Source organism: Phyllobates terribilis, unplaced genomic scaffold (genome assembly GCF_046119375.1).
Source record: "Phyllobates terribilis strain yellow unplaced genomic scaffold, ASM4611937v1 Scaffold_1__5_contigs__length_1240528914, whole genome shotgun sequence".
NCBI classification, from domain to species: Eukaryota; Metazoa; Chordata; class Amphibia; order Anura; family Dendrobatidae; genus Phyllobates; species Phyllobates terribilis.
This window is the reverse complement of record NW_027362761.1, coordinates 567090950-567112794: the sequence shown is the minus strand read 5'-3', so window position 1 is coordinate 567112794 and position 21845 is coordinate 567090950. Positions and strand designations below refer to the sequence as shown.

Sequence of the window (21845 nt, the reverse complement as noted above, 5' to 3'; positions counted from 1 at the left end):
GATGCTGCGGTAAAATGAGAGCCGTGCTCTGGCTGCTGCGGTAAGATGAGAGCCGAGCTCTGGATGCTGCGGTAAAATGAGAGCCGTGCTCTGGCTGCTGCGGTAAGATGAGAGCCGAGCTCTGGTTGCTGCGGTAAGATGAGAGCCGAGCTCTGGATGCTGCGGTAAGATGAGAGCCGAGCTCTGGATGCTGCGGTAAAATGAGAGCCGAGCTCTGGATGCTGCGGTAAGATGAGAGCCGAGCTCTGGATGCTGCGGTAAAATGAGAGCCGAGCTCTGGCTGCTGCGGTAAGATGAGAGCCGTGCTCTGGCTGCTGCGGTAAGATGAGAGCCGAGCTCTGGATGCTGCGGTAAAATGAGAGCCGTGCTCTGGCTGCTGCGGTAAGATGAGAGCCGAGCTCTGGTTGCTGCGGTAAGATGAGAGCCGAGCTCTGGATGCTGCGGTAAGATGAGAGCCGAGCTCTGGTTGCTGCGGTAAGATGAGAGCCGAGCTCTGGATGCTGCGGTAAGATGAGAGCCGAGCTCTGGATGCTGCGGTAAGATGAGAGCCGAGCTCTGGCTGCTGCGGTAAGATGAGAGCCGAGCTCTGGATGCTGCGGTAAGATGAGAGCCGAGCTCTGGCTGCTGCGGTAAGATGAGAGCCGAGCTCTGGATGCTGCGGTAAGATGAGAGCCGAGCTCTGGTTGCTGCGGTAAGATGAGAGCCGAGCTCTGGATGCTGCGGTAAGATGAGAGCCGAGCTCTGGATGCTGCGGTAAGATGAGAGCCGAGCTCTGGATGCTGCGGTAAGATGAGAGCCGAGCTCTGGTTGCTGCGGTAAGATGAGAGCCGAGCTCTGGATGCTGCGGTAAGATGAGAGCCGAGCTCTGGCTGCTGCGGTAAGATGAGAGCCGAGCTCTGGATGCTGCGGTAAGATGAGAGCCGAGCTCTGGTTGCTGCGGTAAGATGAGAGCCGAGCTCTGGTTGCTACGGTAACTGAAGTTGCAGTGTGAATAGTTGCTATGGACAATAAACAATTCTAATGTGAGATAGTTGTGATCTATGTGGGCTGATAAGCCTCATCCTATACAGACCACGGCGGGTTATCATGGCCCACTTTGTATAACCAATATGGGGAATATACCTGTTCTGTTATATATATATTTTCTATTATTTATACTTTGCGTTGTCTCCTGTGACATAATTGTTTTCATCTCCCCTCAGGTTTCTTTATTCGGCCGTTCTACAAGATGATGTTGGGAAAACAGATAACGTTAAAAGATATGGAATCTGTGGTACGTTAGGACATAAGAATATGTACAGTATGTCCGCCAGGCCTCACGCACACAACCGTATCACAGATCTGTTATATGGATACGTGGTACCCCTCACACGTGCCTATGGGTAGAGAGTACATAGCGACGCCATACAGTGCCATGAGGAGTGCCTACAGCTCTGTGATACCAATCTGTAGGGACTGTACAGTCATCGCCAAAAGTTTTGAGAATGACACCAAAATTATATTTTCACATGATCTGCTGGCCTCTGGTTTTTATTAGTGTTTGTCTGATGTTTATATCACATACAGAAATATAATTGCAATCATATTATGAGTACCAATAGGTTATATTGACAGTTAGAATGAGTTAATGCAGCAAGTCAATATTTGCAGTGTTGCCCCTTCTTCTTCAAGACCTCTGTAATTCTCCCTGGCATGCTCTCAATCAACTTTTGGACCAAATCCTGACTGATAGCAGTCCATTCTTGCATAATCAATGCTTGCATTTTGCCAGAATTTGTTGGTTTTTGTTTGTCCACCCGTCTCTTGATGATTGACCACAAGTTCTCAATGGGATTAAGATCTGGGGAGTTTCCAGGCCATGGACCCAAAATCTCTATGTTTTGTTCCATGAGCCATTTAGTTATCACCTTTGCTTTATGGCAAGGTGCTCCATCATGCTGGAAAAGGCATTGTTGGGCGCTAAACTGCTCTTGGACGGTTGGGAGAAGTTGCTCTTGGAGGACATTCTGGTACCATTCTTTATTCATGGCTGTGTTTTTAGGCAAGACTGTGAGTGAGCCGATTCCCTTGGCTGAGAAGCAACCCCACACATGAATGGTTTCAGGATGCTTTACAGTTGGCATGAGACAAGACTGGTGGTAGCGCTCACCTCTTCTTCTCCGAATAAGCTGTTTTCCAGATGTCCCAAACAATCGAAAAGGGGATTCATTAGAGAAAATGACTTTGCCCCAGCCCTCAGCAGTCCACTCCCTGTACCTTTTGCAGAATATCAGTCGGTCCCTGATGTTTTTTCTGGACAGAAGTGGCTTCTTTGCTGCCCTCCTTGAAACCAGCCCTTGCTCAAAGAGTCTCCGCCTCACAGTGCGTGCAGAAGCACTCACACCAGCCTGCTGCCATTCCTGAGCAAGCTCGGCACTGCTGGTAGTCTGATCCCGCAGCTGAAACAGTTTTAAGATACGGTCCTGGCGCTTACTGGTCTTTCTTGGGCGCCCTGGAGCCTTTTTGACAACAATGGAAGCTCTCTCCTTGAAGTTCTTGATGATGCAATAGATTGTTGACTGAGGTGCAATCATTGTAGCTGCGATACTCTTCCCTGTTAGGCCATTTTTGTGCAGTGCAATGATGGCTGCACGTGTTTCTTTAGAGATAACCATGGTTAACTGAAGAGAAACAATGATACCAAGAACCAGCCTCCTTTTAAAGTGTCCAGTGATGTTATTCTTACTTAATCATGACTGATTGATCGCCAGCCCTGTCCTCATCAACACCCACACCTGTGTTAATGGATCATCACTAAAATGATGTTAGCTGCTCCTTTTAAGGCAGGACTGCAATGATGTTGAAATGTGTTTTGGGGGTTAAAGTTCATTTTCTGGGCAAATATTGACTTTGCAAGTACAGTAATTGCTGTTAAGCTGATCACTCTTTGACATTCAGGAGTATATGCAAATTGCCATTACAAAAAATGAAGCAGTAAACTTTGGAAAAATTACTATTTGTCTCATTCTCAATACTTTTGGCCATGACTGTACAGGGCTGAAATGATGTCTGCCTTCTTGACCTGGATAAATGGCGATTTGGTGAAGGTCCAAGTCCTGAGACCTCTGCTGATCAGCACAGTGGTCCCTGAGCAGACCTGCAAACAGAGCTTCTCCCCTGCAGCAAGTCATCCATGCATTCGGGGAAGGGGCTGCAGCTTGTGCTATTCAGTTCTGGAGGCCGGACCCACACCCAAGTGTTGGAGAACCTCTATGAAAAGTTCCTCTAGTGTGGACATTCTCTGTCAGAAGAGGCCCTTCAGGTTAACGCCTTTCTGACCACCCAGTGACTCAAAACATTGGACTGGTGCCAATATTATTCGGCAATGACTGAGATCATGCGGCTACAAGAGCGGAGAAACCCCGCTCACTGAGATGTCTGGGCTCCCCATAGCGGAGGCAGAGATGTTTTATTGCCATCTCTGCCCTCCTGACTGAAGTGCTTACAGTGCTTCCTCCACCGAACCCCAGCGATCATGTGATTCCTGGGTACCAGGAGACAGGCAGACCCAGATCGGCTAAACAATGCAAGCAGTAGACTAAATTTGCCTTGAGGCTAATATGTCAGCTACAGAAAAAATCGGCTGTAAAATATATATTTAAATGTTGTAAATTCCCCCAAAAGGTCTTTTATTAACCTTTTATAGATGAGAATTTTTAAAATAAAAATGAGGTCATAAGTTTTTTTTTTGAAAAGGCAAAAATTAATTGAATATCAAAACGTGAAAATTTTTTAGAATTTCAAAATTTAAAAAAAAATGCATATATGGAAAAAGAGAAAAGAATGTACCTTGTAGTAAGAGTTAAAATGGCCTGGTCTTAAAGTAATAAGCTTTAGTTAACGTTTTGGCCTATTGTGGCCTTCTTCAGGATGGCTTATTGTTCAGCAGCAGGCCTATGATAGGTGAGGGCGAGTATCCAGAGAGGTGAACAGCGCTGGGAGCTATCTGAACATTCGAGTCGGCTCTGGTGTAAAGCAGCACTGTGCTAGGAAATGGTACTAATCAAATATCCAAACATGACATTTTTTTTTACAATTTTAAAATAAATAAAAAAAATTCATATATGGAATAAGGGAAAAAAATGTATACCTTGTAATGCGAGTTACAATGGCTTGCTCTTGAAGTAGTTCAATTTATCTGGCAGTAAGTGTTGAGTTTTCCTGCAGTTCCACCACGGGGCAAGTGCGCTATTACACAGTACTCATAATAATAATAATTTTATTTATATTGCACCAGCATATTTTGCCGTACTTTACTCATTCATATTGTGTAATGCTGGACGTGATGGGTCCTCCAGAGCGTAAGGGCCCTCTGCAATGAGCGAAGCATAAAGCTGACAGCTGGCTTTGGGTACTGCAGCGTTATAGCTGGTGAATATAAATAAATAAAAAACCTAGGAACCTTGCCAATCCCCCTGTGCCCAGCACATATTGTAGGGTCCTGCTTACTGTGAATGTCTCCCGATCTATGTCATGAGGACGAGTCGGATTTACTGTAATGTTTTCTTTGTTTAGGATAGTGAATATTACAATTCTCTAAAATGGATCTTAGAAAATGACCCAACTGAGCTGGATCTCAGGTTCTGTATAGATGAAGAAAACTTTGGTCAGGTACGTAAATGTGAACAGGCATTGAGCAGGTTCTAGAAGACATAGTTAATGTGCAAACACTTATTTTGGATGTTTCTCTTCACTCTTGTCATCCATTATCCCGTTATTAGAGAGAGAAGCTGGTCTGCTGCTGGAGACTAGATAGGCAGGATCATACAACTCTCAGTAGCAGAGGGGAGAACGTTGGAAAGTATGAACTACAATCTTGGGTGCAGCTATTGTGGATGCATAGACCCCCGGAAGCCTATCTGGTGCAAAACAAAACCGCTATATTATAAAAGACACAAGTTACATGTAGTGTAGCCTGGGATGTAAAGGGTAAGGTTTCTCCTTGTGGAGAGTGACATGCCAGGTCTGGCACGCCAGTATGAGGAGACTTAAACTCCTTGCATGCTCCTCTGGGAATATAAATATGCAAATTGTCTCTTCTCAGAGGAAGAGGACTTTAACTCTAATGCAACCTATTGGAAGCAGCAATCTTACAGGTCATTATCGACCCTTTAAGGAGCCTTTAAATATGACTTGGGATAAAAGCCAAATCAGAATCTCACTTTGCAGACACGGTGTTTCGGGCTATTGCCCCTCATCAGTGCAAAGTATGAGATCTTTGGCTGGGTGAGAGGCTCTGGACTGGGATCTAAGGGGTAACGTTTCTCCTTGTAGAGAGTGAAAGATTCTGTAGCTTAGGAATTACAAAGTTATACACCCACTGCTGGCAAAGATCTCACTACAGGTAGAAAGCAGGGACGACAAAATAATAAGTTGTACCCCCCCTGCCCAGCCTCCATTACATCATTGAATAATAACGTAGAAAACTACTTAAATAGGAGAAACCTGAATACAGATACAGTAGCAGCTGCGCCTTTTTTGAGATGTTTGAAAGTAGGGGGTGAAAAGATCGTCATGAATCGTTCACAGCAGTAATAGTTCTGTCTTTTTGTTTTTCAGACTTATCAGGTCGACCTAAAGCCAAACGGGTCAGAGATGGTTGTGACAAATGACAACAAGAGGGAGTACATTGAGTGAGTGGGCTCATTTCTTTTAGAACTGTTTAACCTCTAAACATACAACATGTGCACACACAGTCCTATACATGTACGTACATGTAAAAATGCCGAAAACCATATACAGAATATACACATACAAAGAAATGTACACACATAATATACATAGACAAATATGCACACATTTCATAAAGACCAACATGCATACATCCTATCTACTCACACACATGTATACGTCCTATATACTCACACACAATACACGTACGTCATATATACTCACAAACAACACATACATTATATACACACATACGTCATATATACAGACGCAACACACATACATATACACACGTACATCATATATACACATACGTCCTACATACTCACATCATATATACACACAACACATACATACTCACACATACATCGTGTATACATACATACACACACAACACAGACGTCATATACACACATGCATCATATATACACACACATCATATATATACAAGCACACTCTATTGACATACCCCCTTTACACTGTTTACATAGAACAGACATTCATATACTTTGTATTAGAGCTGCCATGCCCCCAAATATCATGGTCGGCTGTACAGAACGCCTGCACATCGTATGCATAACCTGCAGAGCCTCCACGATAATCACTGAGATTTGATGCTTGGCCTCCACCATTTAACCTCTTGTTTACCACAACTAATATGGTGTGTGGGCAGTCTATTCTTATGTATCCATTCCTAGAGGGGTCATAGTAGGTAAGAGAGCAGCTCAGAATTTTGTTCAATTTTTTTGTGTATTTTTTATTTCTTTATTGTTTTTTTGGGGGGAGGGATATATATTTACCCTCTATACTCCAGTCCGGGTCAGATAGGTACCCACACAGGTTCGTTTACTAAAATCTGAGAATTGGGGTCTTCCTGTTGAGCATTTGAGATGGTATTAATTCTCACATCCTACATGGAATTTCAGAGAATGCATCAGAGTTCCCCTTTAAGTCATTTGTTCTTTAGAATTGTGGCATATACAGTAAGATCTCAGCCTGACATTAAGCTGTATAGATCCAGCGGGTGAAGCGTGCGGCACCAGACCAGGAGGTTCAATTATATATTCACACTTTCTGGATATCATTTCGCACATTTTTGTTTGATTGCTCCCCGGCTGTGCTACTGCTCTAATGATTCCTGAGCTGAATCATCTAAGGATAGAAAATAGAGAATATCCAGCACAACCTTTATTGGGGAATCGCGAGGTCGATTCATCTTCGTTTGCAAAGCTAATTAATGTGTTGTAAACTCTGGAGCCGTGTATGGAACAGTGCTGAAGCTATAACATCTATATGAAGAGAACTGACTTCAATCTGTCATGGGTTCACTTACTTTTTTTTTTTCAGTTTGGTCATCCAGTGGAGATTTGTGAATAGGGTACAAAAACAGATGAACGCGTTTTTAGAAGTAGGTAAACTTTTGTCATTTCTATATATATTTTCTTGATATATTGCTATGTATTAGGTGTAGTTTGGTCTGTTTCCTCCTAGTAATAGACTGGATGAGAGTTTTTTTGTGTCTTTCCCTGTAATATAGGCTGGATGTGAGGTGTGTGTCTCTCTCTCCCAGTAATATAGGCTGGATGTGAGGTCTGTCTCAGTAATATAGGCTGGATGTGAGGTCTGTCTCTCTCTCTCTCCCAGTAATATAGGCTGGATATGAGGTCTGTCTGTCTCTCTCTCTCTCCCAGTAATATAGACTGGATGTGAGGTCTGTTTGTCCCTCCCAGCAACATAGGCTAGATGTGAGTCCTGTGTCTTTCTCCCAGTAACCTAGGTTAGATGTGAGCTTTGTCTGTCTCTCTCCCAGTAATACAGGCTATATGTGAAGTCTGTGTGTCTTTCCCAATAATAATGACTGGATGTGATGTTTTTGTCGTGCTCTAAATAATGTAGGGTAGATGTGAAGTCTCTGTCCCTCTCTGTTATATAGGCTGGAACTGAGCCATGTGTGTCTCTCCCAGTAATATAGGCTGGATGTGAGATCTGTGTGTCTCTTCCAGTAATATAGGCTGGATGTGAGGTCTGTGTGTCTCTTCCAGTAATATAGGCTGGATGCGAGGTCTGTGTGTCTCTTCCAGTAATATAGGCTGGATGTGAGGTCTGTGTGTCTCTTCCAGTAATATAGGCTGGATGTGAGGTCTGTGTTTCTCTTCCAGTAATATAGGCTGGATGTGAGGTCTGTGTGTCCCTCCCAGTAATATAGGCTGGATGTGAGTCCTGTGTCTTTCTCCCAGTAACATAGGTTAGATGTGAGCTTTGTCTGTCTCTCTCCCAGCTATATGTGAAGTCTGTGTGTCTTTCCCAATAATAATGACTGGATGTGATGTTTGTGTCGTGCTCTCAGTAATGTAGGCTAGATGTGAGGTCGGTGTGTCCTCAGTAATATAGGCTGGATGTGAGGTCGGTGTGTCCTCAGTAATATAGGCTGGATGTGAGGTCGTTGTGTCCTCAGTAATATAGGCTGGATGTTAAGTCTCTGTCCCTCTCAGTTATATAGGCTTGATGTGATGTTTTTCTGTATGTAGATTGTTGCTGTCTTCATTAACTCTTATATTGGCGGAGCTTCTATCCTGCAGTTATTTCCTCTTCATGTGCTTTTCTTATCTGGAACATATTTCCTCTGCCCTCCCTGAAACTGTAGATGCTTTCTTCCTTCTCCACTGCGAAGATCTTTATATAACCCCCTCCCCCTTCCTGCTGCTATCCCTTTACACTGAGAAAAGTACGGGGAAGAGCGGACAACAGCCAAAAACAGATCTGATGGATTTGTAAAAAAAAAAAAAAAAATCCATATTATTCAATAGGAAAGTAAAAAAATAATAAATAAAACAGTCACATCCACTGCCACTCCTATAGTAAATATCCTGGTCTCCTGTTAGCTTCTGTACATCTGCCTCCAGCAATGATGTCATATGTGACCTCTACAGCCAATCACAATTTTGTCTTTATTTTTCCAGGGATTTACTGAACTCATTCCGATTGATTTGATAAAGATTTTTGATGAAAATGAACTTGAGGTATGTACCATATATTCTACTTCATTGTGCTGCTATTGACCCCAGATCAGAGCCTCGTATATACAGACTCCTGTAATCGGAGCCACAGGTGTAACAAATCAGTTCAGGACATTTCTTCCCCCATCACCTGGGAGTAATATTATTGAGCAACGGAAGGAACCGCAGCAACTCTGCTATGAAGTGGAGACCCCATAACGTTACAGAGTGGGGGGGCTGAGTGCTGAGGAGCAGAGTCCAGACCTCCTCTGGTATAACATCAGCACAAACACTGGGCCGCTGCCCTCCAGGAGCTTTATGGCCGTGCAGTTGCATGCAGCTGTACATCACCAAGCACAATGCTGAGCGTCGGATGGAGTGGTGTAAAGCCGCCATCACTGGACTCTGGAGGAGACGTGCTCTGTGCAGGGACGGATCACACTTCTCTGTCTGCATCTGATAGAGGAGTCTGGGTTTGGTGAAGGAGAACATTACCCCCTGACTGCATTGTGCCCCCTGTACAGATGGTGGAGGAGGATATTGCTGCGGGCTGTTATCAGGGCTCGGCCGTGGTCCCTCAGTTCCAGTGAAGGGAAATCTTAATCCTTCAACACAAGACAATTGTAGCCTCCAGTTTTGTGGGAACAGTTTGGGGTTCACCCTTTTCTGTTCCCCATGACTGAGCCCAGTGCACAAGCTCCATACAGACATGGGGGAGAACATGATCGGCCGCACAGAGCCCGGACCTCAGCCCCACCCTATAATGGAGATTGTGAGCCCGGTCTGACCCCACTAATCTTCTGGATGAAGGGGCAACAATTCCACGAGACATCATATAGTGTGTGTTATAGATCATGAGATTATAGAAAGAAAGAGAGCGAACCAAAACAATCTGTGCAGTGATTGGTGGCGAGTCCTCAATGGTCCCCGTAAGGACGTGTGCCTTTTGTGCCCCCCCCCCCTATCCTCTGACACTCCCTGGACTGACAGCTCTAAAACATTTGCCCATTTCATTATTTTTTAAAGATTAACCCTTTATTGCTTCTGAAGGAATTTTGTGGGTTGTGATGTTGGGGTGGTGATGCTTCTTACTGTAGGGTAGCGTACCAGTGACGCGCGTTCTGTTTTGTAGCTCCTGATGTGCGGCTTGGGAGATGTGGATGTAAATGACTGGAGGCAGCACACGCTTTACAAAAATAGTTACTGCCCGAACCACCCGGTAATCCAGTGGTACTGGAAGGTAAGTGATCCTTTATTCTGGAGGATACAGCAAATAGTTTCCACACTGGACATACCGTATATTTTTTTTAAAGACCTATTTATCCCTATTGAAAGAGATTTTTCCATATATAGGCCATGCAAGCCGGCTCCGACCCTATTCACTTCTGTATAAGAGGATAATTTAAGATCAAGTCTATTTTTTTTTTTTTTCCTTCCCTTTTTACAAGAACCGTAACTTTTTTATTTTTTTATATTTTTCCGTCAACATAGCCATATGAGGGCTTGTTTTTTTGCGTCCTGAGCTGACATTTTTATTGATACAATTTTGAGGTTTATACGATGTTTTGATCGCCCTTTATTGCATTTTACTGCAAAGTTGCGGCGGCCAAAAAACAACATGATTCTTCTTTTTCGTTACGCCGTTTACCTATCAGATTAATTTATTTTAGATTTTGTTTGATCTGACTTTTCTGAACGCAGTGATACCAAATATGTATATATTTAAAAAAAATAATAAATGTTGTCACTTTCTGATGACCCGTTTCCTTCACCCTCACATTTTCTAGTTTTTCTTTCGTGTCATTATCTGATCCGTGTCTCTTCCAGGCCGTGCTGCTGATGGACGCCGAGAAACGTATTCGATTGTTGCAGTTTGTGACGGGGACTTCTCGAGTGCCTATGAATGGTTTTGCTGAACTCTATGGTTAGTGTGATAAGTGGTGGTGGTTCCTCTTAAAGAAGAGAATGGCAGAGCAGATTAAAGGGGTTGTCCAGGACTGTGATGGTGATCATCTATCTGGTACCTGGGAATGCCCTCCACACAGTGTACAGAGATGTACTTTTCTAGCTTTGTACACCCAGCTGCTCACAACAGCTGATCAATGGGGATCCTGGGTGTTGGACTCCCACTGATCTAAGGTCATCAATATATATAAGTAGTGGACAACCCCTAGTAAACTTTACTAAACACAGCTACAAATAAGAGAACAAAGAAACTTAGTGGTTACAGATTCTCACAAGGAGCCTCTTTGACTTGAAGGGAATTTTTCACAAGCTTTTTTTTCTACTCTGAGAGCAGCATGATGTAGGGGCTGAGACCCTGATTCCAGTGATATATCACTTAGTTTACTGTGTGCAGCTGCTAAGATACAATCACAGGTTTTCTGCTGCAGATCTAGCAGAGCTCGGAATGCTCTGCTGTGTATAACCCCGCCCACACCACTGATTGGCTGCTTTCTGTGTACATTGTATAATAGCTGCCAATCAGTGGTGGGGGCGGAGTTACACAGAGCAGGAGGACTAGGAGGCACGAGATGCAAAGTATCTGCTGATAAAACACTGATTTTATTGAAACAGCAGCACACAGCCTAGTGAGTGATACATCAATGGAATCAGGCTCTGTCCCTACACCATACTGCTCTCGGATTACATGGCAAAAGCCTGCTGATAGATTCCCTTTAAACGTTGCAGAGTTAATTAGAAATTGCAATCTCCGGGTCCTGTGTCCTCCACCAGACCCCAACTCAAGACTGTATTGCATCACCCAGGTCAAACTATCTCACAACCTCCAACGTGCCCCCACCTAGCCCCTTACTCGCAAAAACTTTACTCCCTCTTGCCCTTCCACCAAATCCTATACGTCATGTAACCAAATGAGTAAATTCGCTCGGTATAATGCGCCGTACAACTAAATCAGTCCAGTAGCTTATCCAGCCCCCAGGAAGCTAGTTGTACTCTGCAGCATCCAGAGCTGGCTCGCTGCTCAGCCACAAATTTGCCTACACATCTCCTCCAACCCTTTTGATCTCAGTGCTGTGGTCACTCTTTTCTTGGTTCTTTTCAGACTGCCAGTCCCCACATCCACAGAAGGTCAACGTTCCTGCCAGAAATGGCCTCAGCCAGGCCAGCAATGTTTTCTGTCTACACAGCTTCATTGGCGATCTGCACAAATAAGCCTTTATTCTTACACCAACCTTAAAGGGTAGTCCTAATACAAAAAAGAAAGGCCAATACATATGTCCTATTAAAGCATGTGGACATCATAGAAGGGGTTTGACCATTTAGGTTTTCAAAGAACAGCTCCATTTTTGCAGGACCTTGCTCAACGGTGTTATATAATTCATAAACCTGAGCTCTTCTTGGTTCATTTATGACCACATCAAAGTTCAGCTAAACTTTGCTGTGGCCATAAATCGTGCCGATTTATGACCACAGAGAGGAGTTCAGAAAAAAACAGATAAGCGTTACAAAGTTTTCTCAGAATGGGCTCACTGAACAGATTTTCGGTTAACTCATTCTGCAGGGAAAACCAGAGCATGTAAAGGCAAAACTGTGCAAATGTTTTAATGAAACTTTAATGAAATTTGGAAAAATTGTATATATGTATTTAAAGGGAATCTGTCAGCAGATTTTTGATGGCTCATCTGAGAGCAGCCTGACAAAGAGAAGTTGAATCCAAAGATGTATCACTTAGATTACCGGGTGCAGCCGTTCTGATACAATCAGAGCTTTTAGATTTAGAATGAAGCAGAGCTGAGAAAGCTAACCCCGCCCACACCAGGCTCTGCATATACAAAGTCCATAGACAATGAGGTGCTTGGTTGCCAGACTAGTCCGGCAATGTTAATCTCTTCTCAAAAAATCCTTCACAGTTAGTAAACTACAACACACACTTTGACAAGTGACACATCCCTGAATTCTGTTTCAGCCTCTATCTCCTGCTGCATTCAGATTACCTAGCAAAAACCTGCTGACAGATTCCCTTTAAGAAAGAAAAAAAAACACAAAGGTGTCCATATCCTTACACCCTTTCATGATGCTTTCCTTGTTTTTCTCTCTAGGTTCTAATGGTCCTCAGCTGTTTACAATAGAGCAGTGGGGGAGCCCGGATAAACTGCCCAGAGCTCACACATGGTAAGATACGATCACTGCCTGCAGTAGGGTGCATGTACGTTATATACGGGAAGACGGGGCCCTGCTGTAAATTATCAGAGTATTACCAGTCACCGCCGAGTTCTACCACTAGGTAAAAGGACAAGTGACTGGACATCAAGGGTGAACTCTAATATATTCTTATAATTTATGGTATGAGAGACTTCATACAAATCATACACACCTCAGCTGCCGCAGAACCTCTTCATGATGAGTAAGGAACATTATTCCTAGGTACCTTTGACAGATAAATGAAGCACATTAATGAGGACTTTTCACCAAATTTTTCAAGTTGAAATGGACACACCATGTGATTGTGGCTGCAGAGACGAATAAAACATTTTTTTTGTTTTTTATTTCATGCCTCTGTTACGGAGATTTTAGCAAAGTATTTAGCACCTAATGAGTTAACTTTAGTTAAGTTCAAGTGGGTGTTGTTAGATATTTTTCACTAGGGGCGTGTACTACTTCTCCTTGTATGATGCTGACTAATTATAAGCAGGCAGCAACATAGAGGTGCAGAAGGCTCTGACCAATCATAAGCAGGCAGCAACATAGAGGTGCAGAAGGCTCTGACCAATCATAAGCAGGCAGCAACATAGAGGTGCAGAAGGATCTGACCAATTATAAGCAGGCAGCAACATAGAAGTGTAGAAGGATCTGACCAATCATAAGCAGGCAGCAATATAGAAGTGCAGAAGGACCTTTTATGATGTCATTAGGGTCACATGACCAGAGTCCACAGGTTCTGCCAGCCGGAGTGGGCAGACTAAATAAGCAATGACAAAGTAGCCACCTCTTGCTTTGATGACTGCTTTGCACATTCTTGGCGAGCTTCAGTGTGAATGTACAATTTTCATAGTCATGAAATAAAGAAAAATCTTTAAATGAGAAGGTGTGTCCAAACTTTTGGTCTGTACTGTATATAGAATTTTGGGGTGGGTGGGGGGGGGGGGTTAAAAAAAAAAACTTTATAGCGCTTTAATTATAGTGTAGTTTGCAGCCAGCCCTGCAGGTGGTGCCGTGGGGTTGTAGGTAAGTTGGGCCAGAAAACTATACAACAGTGTCCTCTACAGGTGACGAGCAGTTACTACATGATGTCACCAAATAAAAAGACCTGTTCCGTTTTTGTGAATCCAATTTCACAGGGAGCAGCCTCTGCAATGACTCCTATTGTGGCTCGGTCATCCCCATCATTGGCTTTTCAGACTCTTAAGTAACACACTTATTTTTCTGTGTCATTGCAGCTTTAACCGTCTAGATTTACCTCCCTACGACTCCTTTGAAGATTTACGAGAAAAGCTTCTCATGGCGGTGGAGAACGCTCAGGGATTTGAAGGCGTTGATTAGCAACAGACTCCCTTTTTTTTTTTTTTTTTTTTTTTTTTTTTTTTGCATCTTCTCAAAAATTGAATCTTTTGCCTGGAAACCTATGAAATGGACATTGCCACTGATGAACCAGAGACACTTGCAAAATAAAAAAAGAGAGAATTTTTATATATAAAAAAAAAAAAAAACAAATAAAAAAAAATAGAAGATGAAAAAACATTCAGGAAAGTAAAGGACAAAAGTGGCGCCGTTTTGTGCCATTGTATCGGTTTACGTAGCAAAGTCAGATCGCGCTATTTCACGATTGCTACAATTTTAACTTTGCCTGCGGGGTGTAAATGAAAAGCAACGGCTTCTTTGCTGAGATTTTGCTGGTAAGATGGTACAATTTTAACTCGGACGCAATCCGAGGCGTCACTGTGCCAATTGTGAACCAATTTATTTGGTCATTAAAGAGCCCCGCGGCGCTGGTTCTGCAGTGCAGCTTCCTCAGTGCAGGCGTCCGGACCTACCAGACTTGTTGGACGGTACTTGTCCCATCTCTACGTCTATCGCGAGCTGTTCGTTGTATACTTAGATTACATTTCAGGAGGACTTTCTCTATATTTATGTGGTGCCGGCCCTTTAAATTGGTATTTTACAGACTTTCTAAATGACAATGAATGGAACGAATCACTTTGAAGGTATAGTATGACAGCCTTGTTTACTTTTTAAAAATTATTTAGGCCTATTTTTCAGATTTTACTTCAATGTAATATTAAAGCTGTGTTCTCCAAAAAAAGGAAAAAAAAAAAACAAAACAAAAAAAAAAAAACGTTCCCAAGAGACACCTTTCTTTGTGCAGTCATCTCGGATCGGGGTTTCCAACAACTAGGATGATGCAGTTTCCTTATTTTGTCTTTCGCAGCCCCCAATGATTGAAGTAATTGAATCCTTTCAACGCCATTTATCTGGAGAAATGTATGAGTTATAATCCGGAGCTGCATTCAAAATTCTGCGTATTTGTAGTTTTCAGTTTGCCAACAGACACCCCAATCTCTGGGACCCAGTGCAATATCTGTAACCCCCCTCCCTTACCTAATGTGCCATTTATTGTACATTTTTTGCCAAGGGGTCTTCAGGTACCAAGTCTCGGGATGCAGCTCCTACCTCTACATGCCTTTTAACCAGTTGGCGTAGTATGGGTTATCTTCGCCCTTGCAAAGTTAGTGTTGTGACCCTTTTACAGAGTTTTAATGCCCCTTTAAAAGTAATCATGCCCCTTGTATTCCCCTCCAAGAGTCATGATGCCACCATTGTGCCGCCACCCTGGTTGGCACAGGGTACAATACAGGGACGTCAGTGCGCCGGACCACTGACATCTTGTACCCCAAGAGGGTGATGGGTCCAACTAGATCAGGGTCATGTTGATGCTGATACAGTTCAAAGTGGTGCTTGTTCGGGGATCTGGGGCACCAACCAGAACCAGAAGCCTTGGGCAGGTGCCCTGTTAGTGTCTAGAGCGCAATTCCGTTTGTGCTGCTTCGTTTTGGCATTCAACCTGGTCCTCCATGGCGGACGGCCTTCACTTCTGTGCCTGTTGTCCTGGGCGCTGCTGGTGCTTACAAGGCCTCACACAGGGTCATGACACGAGTCAAGATGTCGCGGGGCGTCGTAAACACTACAAGTGCCGCGGATGTAGAGTCGAAGATACCAGGCGCAAAAGTGAAAACAGACTGCCGCGGAGGAATAGGCTGAATGCCAGGTTAAGCCAACCTGAATCGAATTGTTAACCTCTTCTAGCAACAACACTTCTTAAGGGGTCTTTAAAGTTTAAAATTTAAAAAGAAAGTGGAACTTATTTTCTTTAGAATTTTGCACCAATAATGTTGCACTTGGGGCACTTATCTTTTTAAACCCCCACCCCTCCTTCAAAATAAGAAACTGGCCACAGCTACACCCCTGGATGGAATGCCATTGGTTGCACTGAATTCTAGTATTACATCAGATTACTCTACGGTGCCTCCCAAATGTGTAAGGAAATCACCTCCCAGAAACTGAAGCAACAGGTCCCTGCTACAAGTAGTGAGCTCAGAAGTTTGTAGGTTTTGGAATACTGTTGGGTATGGGTTGACTGTCTGTCGAGCAGAGCTGGTAGGGGAGAAATCTGCGTTGACCAATCCCCTCTGTCTGTGTAGGGAGAGAATGGTCAGTCAAGCAGAGCTGGGCAGGGAGAAGTCAGCTGAGACCAACGCCCTGTAACTGTATAGGGAGAGAACTGTCAGTCAAGCAGAGCTGGGCAGGGAGAAATCAGCGGGGCCAACCCCCTGTAACTGTATAGGAAGAGAACTGTCAGTCAAGCAGCTGTGCAGGGAGAAGTCAATGGGAACCAACCCCCCCTGTAACTGTATAGGGAGAGAACTGTCAGTCAAGCAGAGCTGGGCAAGGAGAAGTCAGCGGGGTCCAACCCCCTGTAACTGTATAGGGAGAGAACTGTCAGTCAAGCAGAGCTGGGCAGGGAAAAATCAGCGGGGCCAACCCCCTGTAACTGTATAGAGAGAGAACTATCAGTCAAGCAGAGCTGGACAGGGAGAAGTCAGTGGGGTCATCCCCCTGTAACTGTATAGGGAGAGAACTGTCAGTCAAGAAGAGCTGGGCAGGGAGAAGTCAGCGAGGCCAACCCCCTGTAACTGTATAGGGAGAGAACTGTCAGTCAAGCAGAGCTGGGCAGGGAAAAATCAGCGGGGCCAACCCCCTGTAACTGTATAGGAAGAGAACTGTCAGTCAAGCAGCTGTGCAGGGAGAAGTCAATGGGAACCAACCCCCTGTAACTGTATAGGGAGAGAACTGTCAGTCAAGCAAAGCTGGGCAGGGAGAAGTCAGCGGGGTCCAACCCCCTGTAACTGTATAGGGAGAGAATGGTCAGTCAGGCAGCTGGGCAGGGAGAAATCAGCGAGGCCAACCCCCTGTAACTGTATAGAGAGAGAACTATCAGTCAAGCAGAGCTGGACAGGGAGAAGTCAGTGGGGTCATCCCCCTGTAACTGTATAGGGAGAGAACTGTCAGTCAAGAAGAGCTGGGCAGGGAGAAGTCAGCGAGGCCAACCCCCTGTAACTGTATAGGGAGAGAACTGCCAGTCAAGCAGCTGGGCAGGGAGAAATCAGCGAGGCCAACCCCCTGTAACTGTATAGGGAGAGAACTATCAGTCAAGCAGAGCTGGACAGGGAGAAGTCAGTGGGGTCATCCCCCTGTAACTGTATAGGGAGAGAACTGTCAGTCAAGAAGAGCTGGGCAGGGAGAAGTCAGCGAGGCCAACCCCCTGTAACTGTATAGGGAGAGAACTGCCAGTCAAGCAGCTGGGCAGGGAGAAATCAGCGAGGCCAACCCCCTGTAACTGTATAGGGAGAGAACTATCAGTCAAGCAGAGCTGGACAGGGAGAGGTCAGCGGGGTCTTCCCCCTGTAACTGTATAGGGAGAGAACTGTCAGTCAAGCAGCCGGGCAGCGAGAAGTCAATGGGAATCAACCCCCTGTAACTGTATAGAGAGAGAGCTGTCAGTCAAATAGAGCTGAGCAGGGAGAAGTCAGTGGGGCCAACCCTCTGTAACTGTACTGTCAGTCAAGCAGAGCTGGGCAAGGAGAAGTTGAGCATAGCTGGGAGGTGAAAAGTCAGCGGGACCCATCACCTGTGACTAGTAATGTGTGTGTGTGTGTGTGTATATAGGGAGAAAACTGTTAGTCTAGCAGCAGCGGACCTGCACCCACTATTAATCCCCATGATTAGTCATCTAATTACCGAGTCTTCATTAAAAATTTGTTTTTATTTCAGAGTAAAAAGTGGATATTTGTCATGATGGTCTCCTCCTTACTTGTGTTTCCTGATGGGTTTCCTTTAACATCCTGTGCTAAAACTGTCCACTCCACATTTTTCTGATGCCACACAATACAATTTTTCTGCAAGAGATAATGTGCCATCTGCCTGCAGCCACCACTAGGGGGAGCTGAATGCATACTATATTATAATAGAGTACAATGTATAACTAGTATACAGTAAGCTCCCTCTAGTGGTGGCTGAAGGAAGCCTATTTTTTCTTTTTTTTTTCTATAGACTATTTGATGCTCTGTATCAACAGATCGTAGCTCCTTTCTCTATAAAGATGACTGCTAAGGCTTTTCTCACATACTTGAGGCCCCTTTTTTATATATATATTTTGGGCTGGAAAGAATATGAATATTTTATAATGAAAGGGAATAAGCTCATCCCACTGATGTAGAAAAAAAAGTGGGGCAGAGGGGATTTACTTGTAGTAGATACTACCCATGATCGCCCCAATCCCAAACTTTCCCTTCTTGTCACGTGTATAAACCAGCAAGTACCTTATGTGAGTCTTACATTTTAATGTCTTCTCTCACTCAATCCTTAAAGGGGACGCGCACTTTAATTAACTGAATCCCGAGACAGAGCGAAGAGCAGATATATATGTCCTTATATTTACATGCAGGAACATGCCAAGTGAACCACGCTGCTCCTTAGTGGAGTTTAACCCCATACTCCAGCAGTTCTCATCACCTTTGCCTCTGACCTTTTAAGGGTCTCATCTTCTATTTCCCCTTGGAGTCCCTAGAGCTCCGTCAAAAATTCTGGATGTTAGTACTGAGTTGGTTGACCCTTTCAGCTTGTCTTTTGGGAAGGTTTTCCTCTAGGCATGGGTTGGCTACTACAGTCAGGATCGCAGATGGACCTCGATTTAAGCTAGAAGACCTCCATGTGTTAGAGGGTCAGGTGCTACAAATAGACTTGTATTCAAGCATCTCAAGAAACCAGGGAATAAAAATACATCTAATAGGGCTGGCCATTTCCGAAGCAATATCATAGTTTGTAGATGACAGTGGCCAAATTTTTCCAAACACTCTCTTTATAGATCTCTCTATTAGCACGAAGGCTTTCCTCAATGGGTCTTCTACAAAGTGTTGTCAGTTTCGAAGGTTCCTTTACCCTACTGTTGGCATTGTCATTAATGCCGGTCCATTGGTAGCGGTCACATAGTCTTGTGTGTGCCTCACGAGACATGCAAGCCCGATCCATGAAGCTCTCACGAGCTGGTCCCAGAATTTGGTGCACGGTGCTGAGCGTTGCAACCACTTCATGGTTGAGTTTTTTTTGTTTTGTTTTTCTGCTCCTAGACATTACCACTTTATAATACCAGGACTATGTTTGGTATTTTTCATATATTTTTTTTGTTTCTGCTTAGTTTCCTTATAGCCAGGATTACAGAAATAAAAACAATTTACGCCCATCAGATCCTCGCTGCTGTGTAGACTACCCAACACTGCGCCATTGAGCATGCCCATCTGTGGGGGAGAAGGGAAGGTTGTTGTAGGACGACGTATTGTATGGTCCGTCTTCTAGGTTTTCCTTTAAATTGGGTGACCCACATGCTGCTTACATCTTCATGTCGTCTCTTCACTGTTCAAAAATGGGGGGGAATAAAAAATCTTTGACTTGTAACTATGAAGACTTTTTTGTGAAAAAAATTTGGTAAAATTTGCTGAACCTTCAAATGAAAAAGAACCCCTTTTTACATTCACACCCCTCTCCCTTTTTCTGGCTAATTTTTTGTTTAACGTAATAAAAACCAGGAAACAATGTAAAAAGTATATTTATTTCTTCTACATGTCGCCTACTGCTGCAATGAATCCCTGTGCTCGATTGACGCTCTAGTAGATGGAGATCAGAAATATTTTGCCTCCTTCAGCTGGACATGCACGCAACGATCCGACCGCCCTTCCTCCTCTTACACCTATCCAAAAAGTGTTGTTACTTTTCATAAAATGGGTATAATTGACCCAAAATGTAAAGGTTCCACACCTTCTCATGTACTTGCCCGACCTATTCGAGTCTGGTCCTCCACCATGTTGGACCATCGGTTGCAACATTGACGTCAGTATGCCAAAAACTTCACTTTGTGTTCATTGATTACTTTCTATGATCAAGTCATGTCACCATAGACAACACATGAGGCTGGATTCATTGTGTATGGACCGGCCGGGGGTCTCCCAACTCCACCTGAACATCTTCATAGGCGATTGATTTCGGGCAGGAAACCCGCAACCGGTCTATGTATGGACCACAAAACATTCATATGTGAAATATTGCGGCAAACCTGAGCAGAATCGCTTATACACATATATTAAAAGTTTATTTTTTACACTTTTTGGGTCAATTAAACCCCTTTTTTTTTAATATTTTCACAAATTTTAGACACAACAATTTATCATCAAAGATCTGAATTTGTTAAGGCCAACTATAAAAGGGGTACTAAACACAAAACGTGGCTGCCTTCTAAAAATGGTGCCACATCTGCTCAACTACATTGTGAATGGGGATGAGTGGTAGTACCACATACAACCTGTAAACCGGTGTGGCGCTATTTTATTTATTTTTTTTTTGAAGAAGGCAGCCATGTTTTTCTCAGTCTTGTAACCCTTTTCACCATTGACCCCAGCCAATCGTGGAGCTGGATGCAACATCGCTTCTTTATATGAGAAAAGTTTGTGCAATTTATATATAGTTTTACGAATGTCATGATCTATATGGGTTACCATTGGGTAACTCCGGTTTTCACATCCCTTGTTGTATTTTTGTATATTTTTGTATATTATAAACCCTAGATAATAAAAAATTGCTTATCAAATGTATCCATAATGGGATGTTTTCTAGAAGGGGGGAAAAATAACAACTACAAAGTGGCAGGATGGCGCCTTTCTACAGTAACGCATCACCACCAATTGGGTTTACTTCTTGTGAAATGTTCTGCTCGCTTTTCTATTTCTGGATCTCATCCTGACATCTTGTATTTTTTTTTTCTCTAGTCCTTTATAAAAGGGAATAAATTTGCCAAATATATTTTTTAAGTAAATCTTAAGTCCTTTTTTCTTTTTTTTTCCCCCTTCCAAATATATAAGAGAAAAAAACATTCCAAACAAACGTACAAGACGATGCCTTTAATAGATCCGAGATGTCTCTCCAATTCTATACTGTTTCATATGTATTTATTATAAGAGGACGGGAGGGTATTAAAAAAAGAAAAAAAAAGGATATTCTAGCGGGCGAAACGTATGTATCTGACGGCCGCTCAGTACCTTATGACTGTATAGCATATATAATGTATGGCTTCTGTCTACTGCTCGTTTAAACAGTTATGATAGCTTTATAAATGGATTTGATAAACTGAGGATGATGACGACTAACTGCTTCCGTCATGGAAAGCGATATATGTTGAAAAAAATAAAATAAAATAAATGAAGGTGTTGTAATGAAATCATGCCTATTGCTGAATATTTAATAAAAAAAAATCTGAAATAAACATTTGGTGTCTGTATGTAATGAATATTTTTCTTTTTTTAATAAATTTGCAACAAATTTCTACATTTTGTTTTTTTTTCAGTCAAGATGGGGTGCAGAGTGTACTTTAATGAGAAAAAAATTAACTTTTTAGAATTTACCAAATGGCTGCAATCAAAGAGTGAAAATTTAAAGGGGTCTGAATACTTTCCGCACCCACTGTAAGTTTTAGGAATCTAGCAGAGAAGAAGGATGAAATAGCGGACAGACATTGTGGGATTTTGGTTAGTAAGGAGGTGATATCCGATCCAGAGAGGTAGATCTGTGTGTCATCAA

General features: G+C 43.3%; 1 protein-coding gene across 15 annotated transcripts in view; it reads left to right on the top strand.

The window, feature by feature from the left end:
* Window positions 1-21531, top strand: part of NEDD4L (NEDD4 like E3 ubiquitin protein ligase) — a 334412-nt gene extending 312881 nt beyond the window's left edge. For all 15 annotated transcript variants that reach the window (XM_073680895.1, XM_073680881.1, XM_073680907.1 and 12 more), the window contains 9 exons: window positions 1203-1273; window positions 4555-4650; window positions 5599-5672; window positions 7057-7117; window positions 8670-8729; window positions 9838-9945; window positions 10533-10629; window positions 12767-12839; window positions 14105-21531. In XM_073680895.1, coding sequence (XP_073536996.1) covers window positions 1203-1273; window positions 4555-4650; window positions 5599-5672; window positions 7057-7117; window positions 8670-8729; window positions 9838-9945; window positions 10533-10629; window positions 12767-12839; window positions 14105-14207 — 743 coding nt within the window. In that variant the 3' untranslated portion in view covers window positions 14208-21531. The remainder of the gene's footprint in view (window positions 1-1202; window positions 1274-4554; window positions 4651-5598; window positions 5673-7056; window positions 7118-8669; window positions 8730-9837; window positions 9946-10532; window positions 10630-12766; window positions 12840-14104) is intronic.
* Window positions 21532-21845: the final 314 nt, after the last annotated feature.